We start from the raw sequence: 26,829 nt of genomic DNA on the forward strand, positions 1-26,829 counted from the left end.
GATAGTTATACACGGCTTCCCTCCAGCTCTCTGTTCACACGTGGTAGTTATACATGGCTTCCCACTAGCTCTCTGTTCACACGTGGTAGATAGTTATACACAGCTTCCTGCTAGCTCTGTTCACACGTGGTAGATAGTTATATACGGCTTCCCGCTAGCTCTCTATTCACACGTGGTAGATAGTTATACACGGCTTTCCGCTAGCTCTCTGTTCACACATGGTAGGTGGTTATACACGACTTCCCACTAGCTCTCTGTTCACACGTGGTAGATATGTCAGTGTTGCTGTCTCAGTTCATCGTACCCTCTTCTTCCCCTACTGTGTCCACAAGTCTGTTATCTACTCCTGCCCTGCAGGTAGGTTCATCAGTAACCATTTTTCTAGATCCCATATGTGTGTTAATATGTGATGTTTGTTTTTCTCTCTGACTTCACTCCATGTATAACAGACTTTAGGTTCATCCACCTCAGTTCAGCTGACTCACATTCATTATTTTTTGGGGGGGCTGAGTAATATTCCATTGTATATATATATATATATACACCACACCTTCTCTATCCATTCATCTGTGGATGGACATCCAAGTTATTTCTTTAAAGAGGAGGTTTGTATACTTTAAAAAAATTAATCTTTAAGAAAAAGCCAAGTAAAAACTTACTTTACGGTAAGTAGTTTTATTTTCTTGCTTCTTAAAGTGTGGTCCATAGAGTAGTAATAGTAGCACTGTTTTGGAAACTTGATAGAAATGCAGAATCTCAGGTTCCTCCCAGACATACTAAATTAGAATCTGCATTTTAACAAAATCTTTGAATGAGTTATATGCATATTAATTGGAGAAACAGTGTATAGAAGATTTTAAACATCATAGTATGGGCTTCCCAGGCACAGTGGTAAAGAATCCGCCTGTCAGTGCAATAAGATGCAGGAGACTGGTTCGATCCCTGGTCGGGAAGGTCTCCTGGAGGAGTAAGTGGCAACCCACTCCAGTATTTTTGCCTGGAGAATCCCATGAGCACAGCAGCTTGGCATGCAGCAGTCCATGAGGTCAAGAGTCAGATGGAACTGAGCACACACAGCTGTCACAGTGAGGTTTGCAATACAGAAATCATAAGCAGAGTGGAGCAAAGTAAATACAGACTCCTATTTTTGGAGAAATTCAGGCGTATTCCAGGGACTACAAACAAAATATGTCTCTTTCTCCTCTCAGAGTTGCTTTGTCATGTCTGTAGCCATTCTTTCTCCAGGGGATCTTCGCAGCCCAGGGATCAAACCTGGGTCTGCCACATTTTAGGCAGTTTCTTGACTGTCTGAGCCACAAGGATATGTCAGAGCTGCCCAAAGAAACTGAGATCCGGGTAGAAGAGCAGGAAGTTGCTGGGGCGCCCATGGCCTAGAATCAGAGAACCTGCCACCTTACAGTTGAGGGGGTCTTCTCACCCTGAACGGTGACTCCTGAAAGATGAGGGTCTTATCTGAAAGTGCATATCCCTTGTTTATCACAGCAGAGGCAGGAACTGGGGTGAGCTGCAGGAACTTGGAATGAGCTGAAAGTGGAATGAGCCTGTATGAAATTGGACAAAAGCCAGGAGGGAGGAAGTGGAAAGAGGCACCGAAATTTGAAGAGGTCCAGAGCAGAGGCTCTCAGAAAGCACTAATGGAAAAGATAATACCCTTTCTGAAGGTGAGGGGGCCACTTTAAAGTGTCCTGTGTTTGAAGTGATTAGTGTAAGAATTGAGGGAAGTATAGACAGCAGCAGGCCTCCTGGACACGTGTTGTTTTAGAGAAGCAGAAGAGGAATGTCTGTGTAATCAATTGTGTTGCTTTCATAATGACTAGTTCGAAAGTTGTTTTCTTGTTTTCTATTTTTTGAAAGAGTTTTTAAAAGATTGGTGCTTTTTCTTCCTTAAATGCCCACATGTATTTAACAGTAAAGACAGGCATCTAGGCCAGGAGTTTCCTTTGTGGTTCTTTTAATAATAGATTCATTAAAAAGAAATAAAAGACTATCATTGTTGTAATGGGATGTAATGTTAATATGCAGAAAGGTTTCATATTTCAACAAACAACTCATTGAAATATAAAAATGATTAAAAGATTCTTATGAAAGAATAGCACAAAATATAAAATATTTAGAAATTAGTGTTAGTCTCTCAGCTGTGTCTGGCTCTTTGTGACCCCAAGGACTGGGGCTTGCCAGGCTCCTCTGTCCACGGAATCCTCCAGGCAAGAATACTGGAGTGGATTGCCATTTCCTTCTCCAGTTTAGGAATAAACCTTATAGTAATAAAGGTAGAAAACTTTCACAAAGAATACTTTAAAAAACTACTGAAAGACCCAAACAAACATGTCTTCTAATGGAAATATATCACATTCTTAGATAAGTAAATCTCAGCTAAATAGAGATTTTAAGTTGTATATGAATGTAATGTTTAATTTTTCCAGTTAAAATATAGTTTTAAAAAAACAAGCTGAATCTAAAGCTCAAATGGAAAAATAACACGTGTAAGGATAACCAGAAAAGATTGAAAGAGAAGCAGAATAAAGTAGAGTCAACCTTTGTTGTTTAGTCGCTCAGTTGTGTCCAGCTCTTTTGCAACCTCGTGAACTGTAGCCTGCCAGGCTTCTCTGTCCATGGGGTTTCCAGGCAGGAACACTGGAGTGGGTTGCTGCTCCTTCTCCAGGGGGTCTTCCCGACCCAGGGACTGAACCCGCATCTCCTGTGTCTCCTCCATTGGCAGGCGGGTTCTTTACCACTGAGCCACAGAGGAAGCCCTTGCTGCTAAGTCGCGTCAGTCGCGTCCGACTCTGTGCAACCCCATAGACGGCAGCCCACCAGGCTCCCCCGTCCCTGGGATTCTACAGGCAAGAACACTGGAGTGGGCTGCCATTTCCTTCTCCAGTGCGTGAAAGTGAAGTTGCTCAGTCGTGTCCGACCCTCAGCGAACCCATGGACTGCAGCCTTCCAGGCTCCTCCATCCATGGGATTTTCCAGGCAAGAGTACTGGAGTGGGGTGCCGTTGCCTTCTTTCTCTGAAGGAAGCCCTTACTGAATATTAAAGTATAAAATCTCAATATTTAAAACATGAGTCTTGACACATGCAGTTGAAACAGTGGAACACAGAGTTCAAAAATAGGCCCAAATGCCAAACAGAATATGATAAAGGTGTTGTCTCACTCAGTTCATTAGGGAGAAAAGTCAGTAAAGGATGGTGAGACAGCTGCATAGCTATGTTTGAAAACAAAAAATAAAGTTGAGTCCATATATCACTCCATACATCAGGATAAATTCCAAATGAATAGCAGTTTAAAAATCTTAAAAATGAAACCATGAAAGGACTAGGTAGAAACATGGGAAATTTTTATTTTACCTTGGTGTGAGGTTGGACCTTGCTAAGTGACTACAGATATGAAGACAGTAAAAGAAAAAGTAAGTTAAACTGCATTTAAATAATAATTCTACATATCAGAGGACACTTAGACAAGGTTAAAAGAGATATATTATGGGGGAGGGGTGAGGCTAGTCTATAAAAAAAAAATTACTTGAAGTTGTTAAAAACAGACAAAAGGCCAATAACCCAATAGATATGTTGACCAGGCTTTACGAACACACCACAGAAAAGGCAATACAAATGATTCTTAATGATACAAAAAGATGTTTGTTTTCACTCATTATAGGGAAAAAGCCAGTTAAAAACCACAGAAAGAACTGTTTTTTCACCTCTCTCATCAGTTTAAAAAAAACACAAAATTTCAGTATCATACATTGTTGGAGAAGCTATGGGAAAATAGGGAAATACATCTTTAGTGGTGGGTTAAATGTTTGTAACACTGACAGAAGGCAGTTTAGCAGTGTCTGACACAGTTTATAGTTGTATTTAAAAATTGCATATTAATACAATTGCCTAAAGTTTCTTTTTAAAATTATAACTTTGGGAAGAAGATCATTTAAGGACTCCTGATAAGAAAACATTTAAAATATTTTCTTGAGTTTTGTTTTACTATATTAAAAACTGTTTTTGAAAACTAGGGGTTTTTTTTGTTTTGTTTTTTTTAATTTGTTTACAGCCTGAACCACCAAAGAAGCCATCTAATTGGAGAAGAAAGCATGAAGAGTTCATTGCTACAATAAGAGCAGCTAAAGGCCTTGGTCAAGTGCTGAAAGAGGGTGGCAAACTTCCCCCACCTCCTCCACCATCTTATGATCCTGGTATATGGCATATTTTGACAGAAAGTGTTCATATGGGGACAAAATATTGATAGTATTGGTAGAATTCTTATAAATTTTAAGATATTACTAAACTTAATTTATAATAGTTGAACTTGATGAAGCATACTCTTGGTAAGTTTCCTATAAAATAATGGTGACAGTCCAGGCATTTAGGCTTATAAAGACACAGCAGTATTGAACATAGAAATGCGTTATATTTTTATGTCAGTACTTTTATTTAAACTTTTTCTCTCAGTACTTTTGTAAGGTAGTTAATATAATTTAAGAATTATTGTAGTGGTGTAGTGTTAGTCGCTTAGTCGTGTCCGACTCATTCCAGCCACATGAACTGGAGCCCACCAGGCTCCTCTGTCCTTTGGATTCTTCAGGCAAGAATACCGGAGTGGGTGGCCGTTTAGTATTTACTATAATTTAAAAATTATTGTAGTAACTATTAAGTGTTCCAGGAAAACATTTTAATCATGCATACTGTCAGTTGAAATGTAGACATTCAGTAAGATTCAGATAGTTAAGTTGCTTAGTTCTTTGGTATTGTCGCATCTAGAAAAGGGAATTAAATAATAATCTTGCTTCTAAAAATATATTATTCTAGTGGGATAACCACCATATAAGCAGATACTACTAAATTTGCCCTATATTCATGTATTTTTATATTTTCTTCATTTGGTGGGTAAAAGTTGCTTTTTTATCCTTACCAAAAGCCAGGCAAGATGCTGGCAACCACATATGAGATAATTGAGATACTGAAAGATTTAAAGTAGCACCATTGACATATTGCCATTGGGTACAGAGTAGCCTCAAGAAGTAGTTATTTTAATATAGCAAGTTAGCTGCTTTAAAATTGCGTCATTATTCTAGATTGGGATTAGTTCGTTAGTAAAGGGAAAGTTAGATATGATCCTTTATAACATTTTATTGTAGAAGAGAGGTTGATAAACAATTTCTATAAAGGGCCATTGTTAATATCTTAGGTTATCGCAAGCCATAAGGTCTCTGTTGCAGCTGCTCCTTTCTGCCACTGTTTCTAGAAATCAGCCACAGAAAATATGTAAATGGATGTGTTCCAATAAAATTTTATGAAAACATGTTGCAGGCAAGCTGGATTTGGCCCATGGGCCCTCGTTTGCCAATCCTGTTTGAGTCTTAGTAATTAACTTTAATGCTTTGAGTAACTCTGGAATGTTCTATCTGGGTGTGAGTCTCTTCTATTTCTGTCTTAATTTTCCCCATGAAACTGAATTCCCTCTTTGTTTTGAAGGTGTTTGTATATTTTATCTGATTCAACCAACATAGGTATATTTCTCATGTTTGCATAAGTCAATGAGAGAGAGTGGCAGTTCTTCAGGATAATTTGAACTTTAGGGATTTATCTCTTGGCCCTAACAAAACAACTTCTTTGTCATTAGAGGTTTTAGATGTATTTCAATAGTTAGCAGGACAATTTCTGAGCTTGAGATGAGTGTAAATTCTAAAAGGCAAACTCCATCTCAAAAAGTAAAGCTTTTGAAATAAATTGATTTTTTTTTGTGACCTTGCTAAGTTGTTATATATTTATTTCTTCTTGATATCTCATAGATTTGAAATCTTTTACACTGCTACAAAATTTGATTTTTTCTGGGATAACTTTTTAAGATTTAGTTTTATAAGAAATTTTGTTTATAATGTACATTACATTTAGGAAGCATATTTAATCTTTGAAGCATTTGCTGTTTCTTAAACTTGAATTAATTATGTTAATAAGATATATTTTTATCACTTCTTCCATCTGTTGGGACCTCTAAAGAAAATAAAACTGTATAAAGTCTTTTACATTATTTCTTGACAGCTTTCATCTAACCAAAATTAAAGATTTTAACAGATGAGCCCAATTTTTAAAGTATATTTTTAATGTAATGTGTGGGCTGCTGTCTGTGGGGTTGCACAGAGTCGGACATGACTAAGTGACTTAGCAGCAGCAGCAGTTATTACTACTTAACCTAGTCTACCATATAAAAAATATATGTATGATGAAAACATATAGTATTATAGAGGCAAAAATGAATTAACATTTTTCCTTATTTTTTTGTAATGAGGATTTATTGTTTTTCACCCCTTAAATTTGATTCTAAGCTGGAAGAAAATTGTGATTTAGCATATGCTAGCAGGCTTGTTTTCTTAAATGTCTTTACTAAGTTTGGATAAGTCAGGTTGGGTGGTTATAAAGAAACAAGTTTTTGCACAGACACTGTGTATACATCTTAAGTTACTGTTTATAAAACTTATAATTCTTTATGTCTCATTTCAAGTATTTTGTTACTAATCTGTTTCTTTTTCTATTTTAGACTATATTCAGTGTCCATATTGCCAGAGAAGATTTAATGAAAATGCAGCTGATAGACATATAAATTTCTGTAAAGAACAGGCAGCACGTATTAGTAATAAAGGCAAATTTTCTACTGATACCAAAGGAAAATCAACTTCTCGGACACAGGTAATCCTTGTAATCATTCCTGCAAATAAATAATGAAGTGATTTAAGTTCATGGTTTTGTGTTTGTTCTTTACAGAACATTTAACTACAGTTTTCTCACCTGCTAAAATTTATATATTAATGTTCAAGGATTTAATAAGAAATTTAAATGGCTATTTGGGAACAAAATTTGAAGTAGACTTGATTTAAAGAGGTATTAGGGAGAAAGGGTTAAAAATCACTACAGCAGATTCAGAGGAAACTAGAGGGGTTAGATGAGTGAGAAATTGACAGTAAAAATTCACGTTTGAAAATTATGTGAATAATGAATATTTTCATGTGATATGTGAGTAACACATTTCAGGAAATGAAAACATAGGTTCAGATCCAGACTTCTACTTTTGAACTTTTAGGCAAAAGTGACGTTAATCATGTGTAAGCCTTTATTTCTTTATTACCTGTGAAGTAATTTGCATAACTATTGTGAGAAACAAATGAAATGATGTATGTGAAGGTGGTTAGAGAACCATAAATCATAAGAGAATTTTGTAATGTGTACTTTATTTTTGCACTACTGTTGTTTTTCTTTAAGTATATTGTTACATAAAAACTTAGACAGCATTATGTAGTGGTTTACTGGTGGGTTAGTCGCTAAGTCGTGTCCGACTCTTGCAACCTCATGGACTGTAGCCTGCCAGGCTTACATCCTCTGTAAGCAGATTTTATTTTTCGCAAAGCTTTCATTTGTTAACTTTTCTTTTGGACTGTAAATTTAGCAAATGGGAATAACCAAATTCACTTATCTTGTTACTTATGGATAAAATATTGGATTAAAAGATCCCATTGCAATTGAGACCTCCTTGAGAGAATCCTGCTATTGAATTTCTGTAAATATTTTTGGAAATAGAGCATATGATTGTTATCATCATTGTGGGGAAAGAACAGCAAAGAAAACTCATTTTGAAGAATTTCCAAAACAGATGGCAAACAAAGCATATCTTTTAAACAGTTTAAGAACACCCAACAAGATCTTTAAGATTAAAATAGTAAAGGAAATATAATAGGATGTGTATATTTCAACAGTGTGGTGCCAAATGATTCATAAACGTAAAATCCAGGTAGTTTTTAGTTCCCACCTTAAATCTTCAGTTCTGATTCCATGCCCAGTCATATATATTTCTTTCAGTCTAATTCTATATTTTTTCATCTGTGTTCACTCATTTTTGAGTAATGCTGTACCAAGTACCTGATCTATATTAGTAAACTAAGTAGAATACTTTTTCTAAAGTTGCTTAAATGCTTCCTTATCATATTTAGCAACTGTAATCTGGCCTTACTGCAGCCCACTACAAATACAGTTAAGATCAGGTTCTTGTAGTTAAAGAAAAAGTTCTACCATTCAGTTAAGCTTTCATAATTCTTCTTCGTTAGGAATTTTATCAAGTTCAAGCATGGCTGTATTAAAGTAGACCCATGAAGACATAGCAGACCAAATAATGTCATCTAATGTATGCTAAAGTACATATTGTTATTTTAAAAGAGCAAATTAAATAACCCATGCATAATTTAAATCCTGCATCAGATTAGGTTAGGTTGAATAACGTTATGAGTTTCAAGCAACACAGTAAATATTTTGTGTTTAAGAATTTTCAGTATTCTGATTGATTCTTACTTACTCTACGTTTAAAGTAGTGAAGTTTTAAGTCTGAAAATGTGCTGTTCAGTTGTTAATAATGTTTTCTGATTATTAAAGGGCTTTCTATTCTCTGGAAAATTAAGTATACATGTATATATTTTAAAAGTTATCACCATAGTTAATATTTTAAATATTTATCTCTAAGCTCTTAATTTTTACAACACTTTTATTCTGACTTTTTTCTTATAGTTTTCCCCAGTTATTTTATTTTATTTTCTTTTTGGTAAATTATATGCAGAAAAAAATGCATATCTTTTAAACAGTTTAAGAACACCCAACAAGATCTTTAAGATTAAAATAGTAAAGGAAATATAATAGGATGTGTATATTTCAACAGTGTGGTGCCAAATGATTCATAAACGTAAAATCCAGGTAGTGTTCATGTGTAACCACAAGAACATTGAGAAATAGACTATTCTTAGTCTTACAAAAGCCTTACTGCACTATTTCAGTCCCAGAATGTAATGTTCTCTTACTCTCAGCCCCAAGCATCCATGAAGTAGTCACTATTTTGATTTTACATAAAATCAGTTTTGGCCTTTATAGTCTCCAGACCATGATGTTATTTTTATCTATGATAGCTAGCTTTATAAATATTTTTCTTAAAATATACTTGGTTTCCAGCTTGTAGCTCATCCAGCCTGAGATTTCTCATGACATGCTCCTTTTTCATGATGTAGGTTAAACAAACAGGTCGACAGCAGAGTGCCCTGTTGTACTTTCTCGATCATGAACCAATCCATACAGGGTACTAACTGTTGCTTCTTGACCTGCATACAAGTTTCTCAGGAGACAGATAAGATGGTTTGGTATTTCCATCTGTAAGAGCTTTCCACAATTTGTCATGATTCACACAATCAAAGGCTTTAGCGTAGTCAATGGAACAGAGAGATGTTTTTCTGAAATTCCCGTGCTTTCTTGATAATCCAGTGAATGTTGGCAATTGGTCTCTAGTTCCTCTTCCTTTCCTAAACCCAGCCTGGACATCTGGAAGTTCTTGGTTCGTATAATGCTGAAGCTTAGCGTGCAAGATTTTAAGCATGACCTTACTAGCATGGGAGATGAGTGCGATTGTCCAGTGGTTAGCACATTCTTTGGTACTACTTGTGGGAACCGGTATGAGTATTAACCTTTTCCAGTTCTGTGGCTGGGTCTTCTGAATTTGCTGACATAATGAATGCAACACCTTGATGGCATCATCCTTTATGGTTTTGAATAGTTCTGCTGGAATTTCATCATATCTACTAGCTTTATTAACAGCAGTTCTTAAGGCCCACCGCACTCCAGAACGTCTGGCTCTGGGTGACTAACTGCACCATCATAGTAATCCGGTTCATTAAGATCTTTTTTATACAGTTCTTCCGTGTATTCTTTCCATCTCTTCAGCGTCTACCAGGTCTCTACCATTTTTACCCTTTATTGTGCCCATCTTTGGGCTGAATGCTGCCCTGGTCCAAATAAATAAATACCTTCTCCCATTTTATCAGAAATGAAAAGTCTTTGTGAACATAAATATTTTACCAAGGAAATGTAATTAGGGTTTGTGATCTGTATAAAAACACATGAAATAATCACCTCCTTAATACGTGGTAAATGAAACATGTATTGAATATAACTGTAAAAATAGATTTTATTCTTCTGATCATTAAAATGAATTTATGCAAAATCATTGCTAGCTAGAGTAATCCTGAATGCCTAACAGTAGAATTTCAGCTTGATGTGTAGAACAGATAAAATACAGCTCAGTAAGGAAGGAGTCATATTATCTAGGTCAGGGGAACAGCCAGTTACTGAGAGATATATGAGTATGTTTTAAACAAGAGGCATTCAGAGTAGTATGAGGAGTCAGTAACCAAACTAACCTGACTTGTTCTGGTGGAAAGTAATAGAAAATACTGTGGGAGATAGATACAGTTGGGCTAGGTTCTCATCATCTCAGAAAACCTGACCAAAAAACAGTAAAATAATAGGCGGTCTAATACAGAACAGAAAAACAAAGCACTTTTTGAAAGAGATATTCTGCCTTTTTCTCTTTATAAGCCATTAAGTTAATATAGAGATACCTAATATATACATTAAAATCGTTATTCCCAGTGTGTAATGCTGCTGGGGCTCTTCCTGCCTAAAACTTGACCTCTCACTGTATATTGTTCTCTGTTTTGATAATTAGCAAAATGTGAATGAGTCACTAGTCCTGTTTCTTAATCCAATTTTATTGACCATATTTTTAGTAGGCATGCCTCTAATATTTTGACAAGTCTTTGTTAGGTCTTGTTTTCCATAGCGTTAGTTTAAAAATCTTTCCTAATATATAATAGTATTGATATTTTCATGGGAAAGACTGATACTACAGGAAATACCTCTTAGGTTTTCCAAGAAACAGTATATTTGTATGGCTCCATATACGTTTCCAAAGTCTCCTAGTCATTTTGTTCATTTGACGGACAGTTATTGAAGGTTTTCTAGTTGCCAGGCGGTTAAGAAATAGAAGTTTCTGGCATTATAGTGTCAAATGTGCTTGTTATGTGTGCGTGTGTGTGTGTGTGTGAGACCCTTTTACAAGATTGATAAAAGGTCAAATACTGAATTTTGAAGAGTTAACAATGTGTGACTTTAATGTTTATGCTTAGCCAGCAGTTTTTAATAGCAGAGCATCTTAAATTTTATACTGATAATAGGTTATAAATATGATTTGATTTTTAAAAGTTGGGCTTAAAACCAGTTTGTCTCATAAAGTCCTAAGCATAGGGCTCAAGTACACAGGCAAGCACAATAAACACCTTATATTTGGCGTACACAGCTAGTGCTAAGACAGTATGAGTCTTAATTCCTGTTCTGTTAAGTTGGGGTGTAACCCTGGGCGTTTACTTCTTTATATTGGAGTGGGTGATCAATAAGATGCTTTTATATTCAGTAACAGAGAAAATTTCTGTTAAATAAGAGGCAGTAAAACAAACTTGATGGTGATATTTCTCTATAGAGAAAAAAATGAGAATAAATGAGATAAGCTGAAATACCGTATCTTTTTTCAGCCCATATCCCATTCATGTAACATGTTCTGGTGAGGTTAATAAAGAACTAGCTCTTTAATTTCACATTGGAGCAATAATCCATTAGACAGCTATTTAAAACTTGTTCATGCTTATATTTGCTCTTAGGAATTTCCATCAGTAAGATATGTGCCTGGATTATATATATGAAATACAAAACCGTACCAAGGAACATACAAAAGTCTTGACCTTTAAAGCCGTACCGCCAAGTGAGAATCTTTGGGTGGTTTTAACTTTTTTCTTATAATATGGTTGGCATTTAAAATCTTAACATTGAGGAATTTTTTTCCATTTGATCCATTTTGTTTTCTTTGACCTGGGAAAGGTTACTCTCTATTTTAGCAGTAGGACATCTGAGCCAAAATTTTAGTATGCCAATTAGGAGAAGGAACATTTCTTGGGAAACTCCTCTCTAAGGTGATATATTTTAACCTGCTCTTTAAATTTGGATAATTTGAGTAGGTGGTAAAACATCTGGCTCATTGAAGGGAATGTGTGCTTTTGAAATACTGGTTTATAATCCATAATCAAAATGTGATGTTGATAAAACATTGTGTTTTCATTATTTTAGTATAAGCCGCCTGCACTTAAAAAGTTTAATTCTCCTGGGACCACCTCATCAGGATCATCACGATTACCACAACCAAGTGGCACTAGCAAAACTGTAGTAGGTAATGAGATCTGTAAAATAACTTGATTTTTTTTTTTTTAATATCAGAATCAGTAGAGAAGGAAATGAAGACAGTATTCTGTTTTGGATTATTTAAAACTAGGTTTATTAGGAGTTGATGTGGAAGATAAGTAATTACTTTGGGTAAAAATAAAGTAACTTTCAGTAGCTTTTACTTTAGATGTTTTGTAGTCCTTTTTTAACCTAAATGTCTGTCCTTGAGGTAGTTAACCGATATATCATCTCTTCAGAATAGTGAACCAAGGTCCTTTTCTTGATTCTTTGACCACAGTATTTTTTTCCCTTGTTTTTGTCTATACCTGTCTGAACTGGATAATTGTCCTTAATAGGCAAATATTTAATGGTTTAAAAAAGATTTTCATTGCTAAAGTGTACCTTCATTTGTATGTAAATTGTAAGAAAGAAGTACAGAAATTAGAAATGAAGGATGCTGTATGTTGTCCCATAAAATTTTTATTTAATTTTTGATTTGATAATTCATTTTTTGACTTTTTGCCATGAAGATTTATTGCCATGAAAGCATTGTTTTGTCATATGCTCTGGTTAATGTGATTTTTCTTTTTCAGAATGTTGTTAAAACTAATATCTTTTTTATTAAAAGGTGCTCCTTCAGGTAAAGTGTCTTCAGTTGGCAGCTCTTTGGGAAACAAACTTCAGACCTTGTCTCCCTCCCATAAAGCGATAGCAGCCCCTCATGTAGGGTAAGTCTACATAGAATTTATTTTTTTAGTGATGTGTATATTCATATATGCTAAGATTTTATTTTGTTTAGGTAACATGGGGTCGCACAGAGTCAGATACAACTGAAGTGACTTAGCACACACAAGCACACACACAGTTGGCTTTTTCATTAATCTCAATTTTCTAAGTTTGTCTTTTACTATGTTGCTGATCAAGAGCTCTCACACTGCTCTTGAGAGTCTAAATTAGTATAACCAGTTTGGAAGAGGTTCTGGTGGCTTTTATCAAGAGCCTTAAACATTCATATTTTCCATTTCATAATTTTACTTTTGAGAATCTAAGGAAATTACTTAAAATACAGTAGACCTTTATACTAACAATTTTTTTTAAGCAAGTATCATGTGCTGTGCTAGACATTTAACATTATTTTTATTAAAACCACCCTGCTGCCATAGGAGCAGAGGATCAGAGAAGCAAAGTAATTTGCTCAAAGCCACACAGCTGTCAGAGTTGGTAGCATGATACAAATTGACTTCTCTTTGGTGATAAGCATCAGTCTCTTTACATATGGTTTTATTATAATGTTAAAAAAATGTGTAGCTATGTTTGAATATCAAACTGTGAAAAGATACAAAGCAATAATATACAATCATGATATATATATAAATTTTAAAAAGATGAGTCTACTGTTATTGGAGAAGTAGGTTGGCTATAAACTCCATGTATACTTTGATAGAAACTAAAATTTTAATACTATTTATGTTTCTATGGTTATATGTATATGCTTTTTAATAAAGTAGCATAATTAAGCCTTCAGCAATTATTTTAATGTGGGAAAATTCATTGATAACACGAGTTTTTAATAGAAGTCTTTCAATAGAATACTAATAGAAACTCACTTCATTTTGATAAACAAAAAAACTAAGGGATGGCCATATGATTATTAGAATGTAGCCTTATTCTTTATATTCTCAGATACTGTTTATAAAGTTGATTTAGGAAGCATGACACATGTTATTTTCAGATCTAGAGTCTCAGTTTTGGCTTTTATATAGGAAATATTTAAGATGATGTCTATCAATAGAGAGTAATTGCCTTTTGTTTCCTAATTTGGACTACATAAGATCTAAAGATAGTTTATTGTATTATCATTGTAGAAAAAGAACAAGATCAGCTAACAAGATCTGATTAGTTAAATGCTTTTTCTTTTTGTCATACTTCCAAAAAGAAGAGACAGGCTATTCTTAAGAAAGAGACAGGTTATCAGTAGAACAGGTGGTTGAAAGTAAAAGGTTCTCATCTTCTAGTGCTAAAAAAAAAAAAACTGATCTGATTTTCTTTTTATAGCTTCTCTACTGAGTTGACTCATTAGATATGTAAATATAGAAATATCAATGTGTTTTAAGTTTATAAATGGAGGTTTCATTTACGGTTGACTGTGAATTATAGGCTGGTGATTTTTTTAATACCTTTCCTATCATACTGGTAATCTTAACCAGTTGGCAGTATTAAGTTATCCTGACACTCTTTTTTAAGAGGGCATGTGAAGCTGGCTGGTAAAATGAAAAGGGTTACTGGGTTTTGGATTAAAATACTAGATTTCTAGATCCTACTTTGCCCCTAACTAGCAGCTACCTGACTTTGTTCTTATCTGTTTTTTCTCTCTCTAACAACTTTAACTCTGCTTACACCTTGACAGCTGAGGAACATTTGTTAATCTTTAGGAGAAAATATTTTTACTAATGAGCAAAAACTTTGGGCACAAGAATTGTACAAGTTGTGCACTGCTATAATGCTATAAAGATTTAAAAATTTTTGTTTGTCTCATATTAAACTGTCAGGCATGACTGTTTAAATCTCATTTGTCCATACTATATATGATGCTTATGTATTAAAGGACTGTTTCTAACTGCTGGAAAGAGAGTGGTGATGTATGCTTCTGACCAATATATTACTATATTACTATAAGTTAATATAATACCTGTATTAACTGATAGTAATATGATTATAATAATTATGATTATAATAATATGATTATAGTATACTGAATAGAATCATTCATAGCTGTCCAGTTAGTGACAGAGCTCATTGCTTTTTAGAATTACTGAGTTAATGGTTTGTCTCTTTCCCTTACTAGATTATAAAATCTGTGATGGCAAAGCTCTGTGTCTGTTTTGCTTACAGATATAACTACAAAATGTAGTATATGCTTGGCATACAGACACAAATTTTTGGTGAATATATGAAATAATAGTGAATCAATAAATTCAGTTCCTGATTTGTCAGCTTTTTGCAACATCACAGAATCATGGTTCTGGTACTTGTAATTACTTGAGGTTTGTATGACTGTTCTTTTGTCTTTTCATACTGAAAAATTGAAGGCAAAAAGAGAAGGGGGTGGCAGAGGATGAGATGGCTGGATGGCATCACCGACTCAGTGGGTCTGAATTTGAGCCAACTCCAGAAGATAGTGAAGGACAGGGAAGCCTGGTGTGCTGCAGTCCTTGGGGTCACATAGAGTCAGACATAACTTAGTGACTGAATAACAACAAAAATGATTATTATGATTTTTATTGACACAGATAATTCAGAATTGAGTAAAGGCAGAATTAAGACATCTGGTTAGCTATAATGTTCAAGAAGTTGAGCATCTTTTGAGATTAGTAAAATGAGTCATTTTAGTGGTTTGGAATTACTTAAAGCCTGGTGTGTATAATCTCCGTTGTGTTTGCCTGCAATCATACATATCAGTGATCTATAATATTTAGCATATATTGAAATCACACCTTTTTACTTGGAAAAATTCTCATGTTTGATAATTCTAGACAACCTATGAGTCAGCTGATTTTAACAGAATTTTTTAAAGCAAAATGCACCCTAATAGAAATTTTTTTCTTGTGCCAAAAATAGTTTTCTTTATTCCTAGAGATATTAGAAGTATTACGAAACCCAGAGTTTTAAATAAATATTGCTGTACTTGAATTATGTCAGAGAGTTTACACAGTGGTGCCTTTGGAATTATGTTTTCTTAATGGTTAATTACTAACTTAAATGGGTATTTCAGCTGATAATTTTCAGTAGTTAAAGTATCAAATTGCAGAGATTTACTTCTGTTGAATTACTCTGAGAACTAGAAGTTTACTTTGGAGATAGGATATAGTAGGAGAAGGCAATGGCAACCCACTCCAGTACTCTTGCCTGGAAAATCCCATGGACGGAGGAGCCTGGTGGGCTACAGTTCATGCGGTCGCAAACAGTCGGATACGACTGAGCGACTTCACTTTCACTTTTCATTTTCATGCATTGGAGAAGGAAATGGCAACCCACTCCAGTGTTCTTGCCTGGGGAATCCCAGGGACGGGGGAGCCTGGTGGGCTGCCATCTATGGGGTCGCACAGAGTCAGACACGACTGACGTGACTTAGCAGCAGCAACAGCAGCAGGTGTGGTAAAACTAGAGAAACAATACAGGTAAGGAGCATTTTTTTTTTTTAATGAAAAAAGAAATTGGTTTCTCATGCTTTATATTAACAGGAGTGAGAAATGCATGTCTAGGTTTTGAGTATATGTTTGTGACTTTTCTTATAAGCCAGTCTTTTGATGTGTGTGGTTTGTGTGTACCATTATTTAGATTTTTATTAACTTCTCTGATGTTCATTATTGGTCTAGAAATGCCTCAACCTAGAATTGCACAGTTTGGCTTCCTATGTGGATAACAAATATTTCAACTATTAGACTAAGGGGCTCACTTTGCCATGGAATTGAGTTACTATGTTATCTGTATAGAATTTAATCAATGAGTGTAACCAAAAGTAGAAGTATGGAAGGCTTCAAAACTTTGCCTTGAAACATCATAGCTGTAGATGTCCACAAAGATACAGAATACCTCTTGGTAAAATTTATCCCCAAACTATTTCAGAAGTCATCTTTTTATCTCTTCTGCTCTGTTATAGTGTACAGGACTGAGTGGCTTATTTCCTAAAAATTCACTCTCATGGTGTCAACAATAAACAGGGACATTCCCTAGGTTAAAGTTTTATCTCAACTGAGAAATAGATGGATATGTTGCCAAATATTTGCAGTATTGCCAAAAACGCTCATTTGGCAATGAATATTTGGAAAGCCCGCCGAAGCATTTTTCCTTTCTAGATATACTGTTCATATCATGGTGGTTACATACAGCTAGAGATAGTCCTTTTAAAAACCCTGGGTCTGTCATTTATATAAATGTATCAGCTTGACAAAAAGTTACATATTTTTGTCTTGGACTCTAAGATAGTGATTTTGATTGTAACTCTTTATGGTAAAATTTTAGATCATCATTGAAATCTGCCTTTCATTTAGATTTTCAAAAACTTAAAATAATTGGCATCCTCTCAAGTATGGAATTTTGATGTTTTAGAGCAGGTGATCTTTTTGAACTATGGTCTGAGGGCCAAATCCTGCCCAGCAATTGCTTTTGTTGGAAGATGGCTGCACATGGCTAACGGTGAATTGTATGTGGCTGCATTCAGGCTATAGTGGCAGAGTCGAGCGCGGCAGAGACAGTATAGCCTACAAAGCTGGAAAGATTTACTTTTTGGCTTTTTATTGGAAAAATTTGCCACTCCCTGTTTTAGAATGGGTTACTTATCATAGGAATTTTGTTTATAATTTGAAGGTAGGGATTTTAAGGATTCTTCATTAATTCCCAAAGATGGAGCTGTTTTTAAAGTCATGTGGACTATCTAAGAATTTAGACCATATATTAGTGTTCCAGTGAACCAAAGGGTTTTTATTTTTTTTTGAACTTTCATTAATCCATTCAAACACGTTTCTGTGGTTGAATTAAAAGAATAGTAACAGATTAAAAGTATACTTTCATGTTGACTCTGATCAAATCTAAGTACCAATGTAAAGATATATCATTGAACTTCATATGGGAATTCTATATCAGACTGGAATTCTCTTTTGTATATCAGATTGCTTAGTCTACACGAAATTTATGCTGTGTAGATGTGCTTGGTTGGCTTTAAAATATGTTCCTTCTTTTAACAGCAGCAACACTGCTTTTACTGCTAAATGGATTTCTTTATTCCTGCCTTAATATCTTTCAGACCTTTCGTGTAGCATTGTCATTACTGAATTGGACCCTTGAAAAGAAAAATAGCATAGAGGCACTCTGAAAACATTGATGTTAATAGTTCTGTAATGATTACTATCACATTGAAATTACAATTGTCAAACTTTGAAATAAGGTAAAAATACATAATACAGTAGATTTCTCATTGTACTTTTCCAAAATTTATTATCAAAATAACCCCAGATGTAGATAGATGTATAAACTAAGTATTAAAATCACCAGTGGTGCTGTTTTTCATAACTTGAAACATCGAAGACCCCCGAGGGCAGGGCAAAACTTATAATAGAGAATTCCTGCTTCCTTTACTTGTTTTATTCACTTCCTTAAGTCAGTTATTGATGGTTTGCAAGACCAAGCAACACATTGAGAAGAAATTCAACCAAAGAGCAATCAGTTGGGTTTAAAACTTTAAATTCCTTTTGAAAATATGTCGCCACTTTTGCAAAGAATTCAGTTTCTTTCCAAATATCCCTTTATCTTGTTGCTGCTTCGACTTATTTTTAATGCTACTGAAGTAAGAGGGACAGAAAAGAAACGGTTTAATAAAAAAGGAAATATGCATAAAGAAGCATTCTTGTTCACTAAAATAAATGTGAAAATGGTACATGAGAGCTGGAAGTCAGTTTAGGAAAACATTTAAGTATTTGAAAGATCTTTTGTTGTAAACTGATAATTTTAGCTTTTTAAATTTTTTATTGATGTATAGTTGATGTACAGTAGTCACAATTTTTAAAGATGCTAATACATTTATAATTCTTAGAATATTTAGGTATATTCCTTGTGTTATACAATATATACTTATGGCCTAATTATTTTATACATAGTAGTTTAAACCTCTATGTGCCCCACCCCAAATTGCCTCTTCCTCCTTCCCTCTTCACCCTGGTAACCACTGTCTTTCAGTCAGTTTCTTTTTTGTTACATTCACTAGTTTATTTGTTAGATGCCACATATGTGATTGTAATAGTATTAATATTTGTAATTTATATACTTTATATATTTGTAATTTATATACCAATACTATTAGTGATAGTATTTGTCTTTCTCTAAGTGACATATTTCACTTAGCATGTTACCCTCCATGTCTGTCCATGTTGTTGCAAATGGCAAAATTTCATCCCTTTTTATGGCTGTGTATGTAGTATTCCGTATTCCATTTTCCCTTTGTTTGTGTGTGTGTACAAATATATGTATATACCTCATCTTCTTTATCCATTCATCTGTTGATGGACACTTAGGTTGCTTCCATTATCATGGCAATTGTAAATAATGCTGCTGTAAATGTTGGGCTGTGTGTATCTTTCTGAGTTATTGTTTTTTCAGGTGTATGCCTAGGAATGGAATTGCTGGGCAATGTGGTAATTTTATTTTTAGTTTTTTGAGAAATCTCCATATAGTTTTCCACAATGATTGTACCAATTTATATTTTCGCCAATAGTATAAGAGGATTCCTTTTTCTCCAAATCCTCACCAACATTTGTTATTTGGGTCTTTATGATGATAGTCTTCTGACAGTTGTGAGTTGGTAGCTCATTGTGGTTTTAATTTGCATTTCTCTGATTAACTACAATGAGCATCTGTTCCTATGCCTTTGGCTTTGGAAAATATCATCTTTGGAAAAATGTCTAGTCAGGTCTTTTGCTTTTCTGATGTTGTATGATCTGTTTATATTTGGATATTAACCCCTTAATGGTCACACCATTTGCAAATATTTTCTCCCATTCTTTTGGTTGTCTTGTCCATGGTTTACTTTGATGCCCAAATGGTTTACTTTCATTTTAATTAGGTCCCAGGATAATTTTTAAATTTATTTAAAACTTCTAACATTGACTATCATTTCAAGGTTTCTCAAATATGTATGTTAGCAAAATTTTATATGTAAAAGCACTTAAATAATTAATTTATATAAAGATTTATTAAAATCATATAAAATACATTTATGTGTAAACTTATATAACCTTGATTACATTGAGAATTTAAAATTTATTTAGACCTTGAAAATAACATAGCATAACAATAGAAATCTACAGTGGAATGAAGTGATTTGAACTTAATAACAACATTTACTAATATTTAGCCTAAGTAACACTTGAATTGTGATACACATACATATACATAGGTAGACCTAGACCTGGGTCTCCTGCATCGCAGGCAGATGTTCTACCATTTGAACCACCAGGGAAGACCAGCCTAAGTAACATTTGAATTGTGTGTGTATATACACACATTCATATACATGGGTAGACAAACCAATTGAGTTGAATTTCATAACACAGGTATGTGGTAGTAAAATCATCATTGAAATCTGCCTTTTAAAAAATTACATTTTTAAAATCTGAAAATACTAGCAATCCTTTCGTATATAGAAGATATGTAATATTCCCAATAGAGAATTGCCTTTACATTTTTATTAGATTCTACTCACCTCCTTTGTTTTATCATTTGTTAGATTTTAGTAGTTCTTATCATATGAGAGGATTCCATGTTTTAAATGTTTCTAAATTTTAATTCTGAATTTTAATTTCAGTAACTTTTTTTTCTGAGGAAGAAAGTAAAATCTTTTCTTTTTCCAAATCCACAGATAACCTTTTGTAAGAAAAATACTATTTGGAACAATAGTGCTTTGATTGTTATTATATAATTTAAACAAAAATCTGATTTATTACTTAAAATTCTAAATAGGTTAAATTTCTACTAATTGCTCACAAATAAAATGCATAAAATGTTAATCTCACAAATTTTAGAAGTTTTGTTATTTAATATATAATAAATATACAATATATTTATTGGAGGCATTTAAAAAATTCTTTAAAGTGTTTTAATGAATGTGATGTAAACACCTAATGTAAAGCAGCACCACCCGCAGAGTATTGATATCAACTTTTACAACAAAATGCCTGCTGTTTATAGGATATTGAAGGAAGAGAAACTGGATAAAATGTGTCTGTCTGTAGAGATCCTTATTATCTAGAGAGATGACCAGATTCTTCTGAGACACTTAACTCTGTAATAAGAACAAAGCATCAGGTCTGTCTTATTTACCACAGTATTCCCAGAGTTTAGCACAGTGCCTGATATATAGTGGGTGCTCAGGATTTAAATGAGTAAACAAAAATCCCTTGAAAAAACTCTTTGTTATCAAGCAGTGATGTGTCACTCAGTAGTCATTGAAGGTAGTACTCCTAGTTTCCTAACATAATTTTCCCTGCTCTCTACTTTGAATGGATATTGATTGGTGATAATATCATTTGTTTGATATAAAATAATGAAATCTCTGCAAACTTGCAGTTTACTATTATTCATTAGCTGAAAATCCTTTATAATTTTGGTTAAAAATGTTAGCTTCCCCAGAGGGATGGTACGGGGAGGGAGGTGGGAGGAGGGTTCAGGATGGGGAACACGTATATACCCATGGCAGATTCATGTTGATGTATGGCGAAACCAATACAATATTGTAAAGTAATTAGCCTCCAATTAAAATAAATAAATTAAAAAAAATATATTAGCTTCAGATGGCATGGCCACTTTTAATTTTTCCATGTATTTTTGAGAATTGCCATCAATGTTTTCAGAGGATCATGGTTAATGTTTCTCTGGATAAATTTCAGAAATAGGAAAGTTCTGTGAATTCAGGGAAGGGGACAGTTAGATTATTTGTGAGCTCCATAAGAACAAGCATCCTATCTGTATTTATTTACCAGAATAATAACTTCCAGTTCACTGCTAGCTTCACAAATTTTAAACAGTTGTTGTCCTTCTTAAGTTTTTTTTTTTTTAATTGATTCCATTGCCCTGCTATGTGTAAGTGTGGATTATGTTAGTATGTTTGTCAAAACTGGCAGGGTGGCCTGTGTAGTCAGAATTTTCATATTTAATAATGCATATTGTATGAACTATCCGAGGATCTTTTTGACATTAGTCCTTACCTTGGCAGTCAGATAATTATGAAAGAGCTTGAGGGGTGGATTTCTGATGAATCAGAATAATGTCTTAATTTTTTTTTTTTAATGTAAAGGAACAGTAGCATTCTCCTTATGGGTACACCTTTATATATTTTAATAGTAAGATGGACAAGTTAGGCCCTCCACTTCGAACTGGAAGACATGTGCAAAGGTTGTATGAGAGTGATACAAAATCAGACAGTGCCATCAAAAGACATGAGTTATTACCCATTTACAAGTAAGTATTTGTAACTCAGTTTGGTTAATGTTGTTCAGCTATTTCCTTAAAGGCTTTATATATTGAAATACTATAAATTTGTACATTCCTGTACTTAAAATTTTTCATTTTAATTATTTTTAAGCCAAGAAGTGCTGAATAATCTTCTAAGATTTATAATACTTTGATTTTGATGAGCATTTCTATTCTATGTCTATTTTTAGAGCATGCATTGAATAAAATTTACATTTAAATTTTAAATTAAATTTTAATTTTCAGAGGATTGAAATGAGTCACCTTAATAATTGTTATTTTTATGAAACTATTTTTTAGGAGTAATATTTTTTAAAAGTTTATAGGGAATATTATATCATATATTATATAAATATAATATTGCTAGAATATCTTTTAGTTAAGTAGATGATAAATTATTATAAAAAAGCAGGAAAAAGATCTTAGAAAACATTCAGTCCAGGGATCCTCAGTCTTTGTGTTAGTTGGTTACAAATTCCACATAACACAGGGAAGTAAACACATTCCCTTCTCTGCACTGGCCTTGCAGACTGAGAGGGGAAGCAAGAGTGGCAGTGGCAGTCTTGGAACTATCGCACAAGTCTTCAAAGCTTACAAGTTTGTGCCCCCAAAGCAGGTCTTGCCCTCTCATCTTAAAATGATGAACATAAGTTAAATTACTTAATAGAGCTCACCTAATTAACTTGTAAACCAAAGTCTACCACAAGTCCATAAATAATAATACATTTAGCTAGATATATAATAAAACAAAGATGGGAAAAGTCTGGGTCATTAACAGCCATCATGTGTTGTTTTTAAGTGGACAGCGATAAATTCTAGAAGGAAGAATTTTTGCACTGAGCCTTTTTTCTTTGCACTATTCCTGCTGTCTGTACCCTCCAAAGCAGATCTCAGAGAAACAGTGATTAGCAGTGGGGTAGAGGAAGTACAGTTGCAAAGTTAGACCTTCTTTTATTATTGGCTTGAACTTTAGCAGGCAGATTGTATCAATGCACACATAATAAGGTAGCACTTTCAGACTCTGACCAGGAAGAAAAATGTGTTGACGGTGTGAGACTGGAGTAACATGTTTTAAGTACTGATCAAAATGGTTCTTGACATTCCAGTTCTACCTTATAGATGTTACTAAAAATACACAATAGGCATTGAATAATGACAGCTGTTGTTGATAACTTATATTTTATTATTTTTTAATTATTTTCTAATTATTTAACTATTGATGTGAAGTTGTATGTGAATATGCATGGGTATGTTTGTACTGTCTATATATCTCATATGTACATTATATGAAGGTGATAGTATTTCTAACAGGTTTTTGTTCATGAGCCAAAGAAACCAAACACCCTGTCCATCCTATTCCTCTATGACTCTCACTTGGAGGAATTGCCGTGATTTGGCAGGGAGTTTTCAGAGACTGAATTCCTAAAAAGGCATGTGATAGTTCTGCAACATCCCTAGAGGGGCCATGTGAAAGTAGAGTAGCATACACCTCATGGGTGGACTTGCAGTGAGCATTTGAAGGCCCTTTGAAGAGGTTCAGGGTAACCCATCCATGCACCAGAGTGATTCTTGTCAAAGTTTAGAAATAGTTTAAGTATTCAAAGTTGCCTCCCTTTGAATGACATCATTGCATATTGAATATAAGATTTGGAATGAGACCCACATAAATTCATATGCAAACACTCTGGCCATGTAATATGAGTGAAAGTTGCTCAGTCATGTCCGATTCTTTGCGACCCCACTGACTATAGTCCATGGAATTCTCCAGGCCAGAATACTGAAGCCTTTCCCTTCTCCAGAGGATCTTTCCAATGCAGGGATCAAACCCAGGTTTCCCGCATTGCAGGAGGATTCTTTACCAACTGAGCCACAAGAGAAGCCCCCAAGAATACTGGAGTGGGTAGCCTGTCCCTTCTTAAGTGGATGTTCCTGACCCAGGAATCGAACTGGGGTCTCCTGCATTGCAGGTAGATTTTTTACCAACAGAGCTATGAGGGAAGCCCGGCCATGTAATAGCTTTGCACTTAATCTCTGTGACTATGAGTTTTTTCAACTTTAAAATGGGAATAATATCTTCAGAGATTTTTGTGAAAATTAAAGAAAGTGAAGTATATTTAGTACCTGGTATCATATCTGGCATGTAAAGAGCATTTGGAAAATAATAGATGTTGTTACTCCCTGCATGCATTTTGGAGACAACTGTTTAAAATTTTGGGAGACTCTCTCTAGCTTTGCTATATAAGTAGAGAAGGAAGAATTTCTGCTAGAGTTTGAGAACTTAAAATATACAAAAGCATTTTTTTAAAGAGGATTCTGCTTGATCATGTAACACAATATTGCTTATCTCTGAAATGAAAAGATTTGACTAAATTTCTAAAGAGAGGGAGGAAACTAACACTAATGAACATCTTACACCTAGTTCTGCAATGATTTATCTGCCACCTGGGTGAAATTACAACCCACTCCAGTATTCTTGCCTGGAAAATCCTATAGATGGAGGAGCCTCGTAGGCTATAGTCCATGGGGTGGGAAGGAGTTGGACACAACTGAGTGACTTCACTTTCACTTTCACTCTTTGCCTCAGTTGCCTCCTTTGCAAGATGGAATTAGTAATCCTTACTACTTCATAGGATTATTATGAGGATTAAATAAATTTTATATGAAGGTGATTAGAAATGTAGCTACAGGAATTCCCTCGAGTCCAGTGGTTAGGACTCTGCACTTCCATGGCAGGGGGCATGGATTCGATCCCTGGTTGGAGAGCTAAGATCCCTCATGCTGTGACGTGTGGCCAGGAAAAAGAAAATGCAGGTACATCAAATGTAGTAAGCACTGTTAATGTAAGTGTTAACTTGTAGTAGCAATACTAACAATAGTAATACCATCATCACCCTCTGCTATGCTAAATGTGGTATCAATTACATTTTATATATCTGACTTCCTATAAGTGATGATGGTCACATGTTACATATGAGGGAGCATGGACTCAGATTGCCAGACCCAGAGTTGTTCAGTGGCAGTTGGGATTTGAATCTAGATTCATCTGAATTCCAAAGCCTATACATTTTACCCTTTTTACCTCATATATAAGTGTTCTTTGATTCTGGAATTTTCAGAAAGGTATGATCAGCCACTTTACTGGTAACAGACAGCCCAGGTTGTATAGTTGATGAAAGTAAAATCTTTAGAGGCAAGAGTATATTAACCAATTCATTCTAGTTGCTTTTTCTAAGAACAGGCTTTCATAAATGGAATATTATTCTTTAAAAATGGTTAGCAAAAATTTTAACCACATCTTATACATCTAACATTATTATTTAACTCTAGGCACTCAACAAGACTTATCTCTAGTTTGAGGGGACTGTAGATTTAATCTTTAAAAAATTTGAAGTGTTAACTTATAAATTTCATGACAAGATTATATAGACATATTTTTAAATTATTTTATGTACCATCAAGATAATCTTAGTCAATGCAAAATGCTTTGGCTTATACTTTGTATTAAGGATTTCAGATGTGAAATAATTATTTGGATTTTAATCTTTTGAGTTGACTTCTCTATAGCTTCTAATTATTTTTCTAATCATTCTAATAAACAATTTGTGAAAGAAATGCTTACTATTCATTAGTTTTTTTTCCATCATGCCATCTCTTTCTGTCTTCTAGGACTAACATCAAACCTCGAAATTCCACACCACCTAGTTTGGCCCGAAATCCTGCCTCAGGTGTGCTTACAAGCAAAAGAAAAACATATAGTGATAGCTACATGGCCAGGTATGTTTAGCTCTGATATTGTAATAACTAAAATAAAAATAGGTATTCATTGTTTTCCAAAGACCACATAAAAACTTTATCAGGTTATTAATAGAAAATCTAATTTTTCCTGTGTGATTTAATTTGACTTTAATGTTATACAATAAAGACCTAGTTTTGAGTGTAAATAGTATTTTCTTATACCTTGGAGATGTAATTTTTATGGTAAATACTCAAATACAGTTTGTTCAGTACCACTGGATGCATTTGTGTTTTTTATGTCTTAATTTTAACTGCAGCATGGTTATTTTTACCTCTTCAAATTGAATAATAGACTTTTTACACTACTGCTATTATAGTTTTCAGCAGCATTTTAGTACATTTAAATTCCTCTGATGAGATTGTGATTATCCATGTACATCCCTTTCTAATATGTCACAATATTTGCACAGCTTTGACATTGGCTGTTTTTCAACATATAATGAAATCATTCCAGTTATAAATATTTTGTTTTTCATATATATGCCAACTTATTCCATAAAGTTTTAAGGAAAGGTACAGAAATGTATAGTGAAATACAACATTGTTTTTTAAATTAAAGAAAAATAGGAAAAGGAAATATGAGAATTAAAAGATAAAGTGGAAAAAGAGTAGGGTTAGTTTACAAAGTTTGTGTCATGAGACCTGTAGATAGGCCAGCCCTGGGCTACAAAGTGGCATATAAGCTTTGTTGTAGTAGTCAAAGTGTAGGAGAATAGAAGAGTAGTTACATGATTCTTGTTGTCTGAAACAGAAAAATAAATCTCTTTTTCTGAGAAAGTACAACTAGTCCTGAGATCTTAAAAGTTCTGCTCTGATTTCTCATATAGAAGCGCTGTATAATTTAGTGGTTAACTTATTAATTAACATCCTACTGAATGTGATTGGTTGTGTTACATGAAACTATATATATTATCTGCTTTTGTTAT

The 26,829-nt window shown here is 34.1% G+C and overlaps 1 protein-coding gene across 1 annotated transcript in view; it reads left to right on the forward strand.

Annotated features, from left to right (window-relative positions):
• Nucleotides 1-26,829, forward strand: part of ZC2HC1A (zinc finger C2HC-type containing 1A) — a 50,361-nt gene that overhangs the window by 18,312 nt on the left and 5,220 nt on the right. Inside the window, exons 4-8 of the mRNA XM_040261987.1 lie at nt 4,068-4,209; nt 6,552-6,700; nt 11,996-12,095; nt 12,717-12,816; nt 25,775-25,882. Of these exons, the coding sequence (XP_040117921.1) occupies nt 4,068-4,209; nt 6,552-6,700; nt 11,996-12,095; nt 12,717-12,816; nt 25,775-25,882 (599 nt within the window). The remainder of the gene's footprint in view (nt 1-4,067; nt 4,210-6,551; nt 6,701-11,995; nt 12,096-12,716; nt 12,817-25,774; nt 25,883-26,829) is intronic.

Source organism: Oryx dammah, unplaced genomic scaffold (assembly GCF_014754425.2).
Source record: "Oryx dammah isolate SB20612 unplaced genomic scaffold, SCBI_Odam_1.1 HiC_scaffold_19, whole genome shotgun sequence".
NCBI lineage: Eukaryota > Metazoa > Chordata > Mammalia > Artiodactyla > Bovidae > Oryx > Oryx dammah.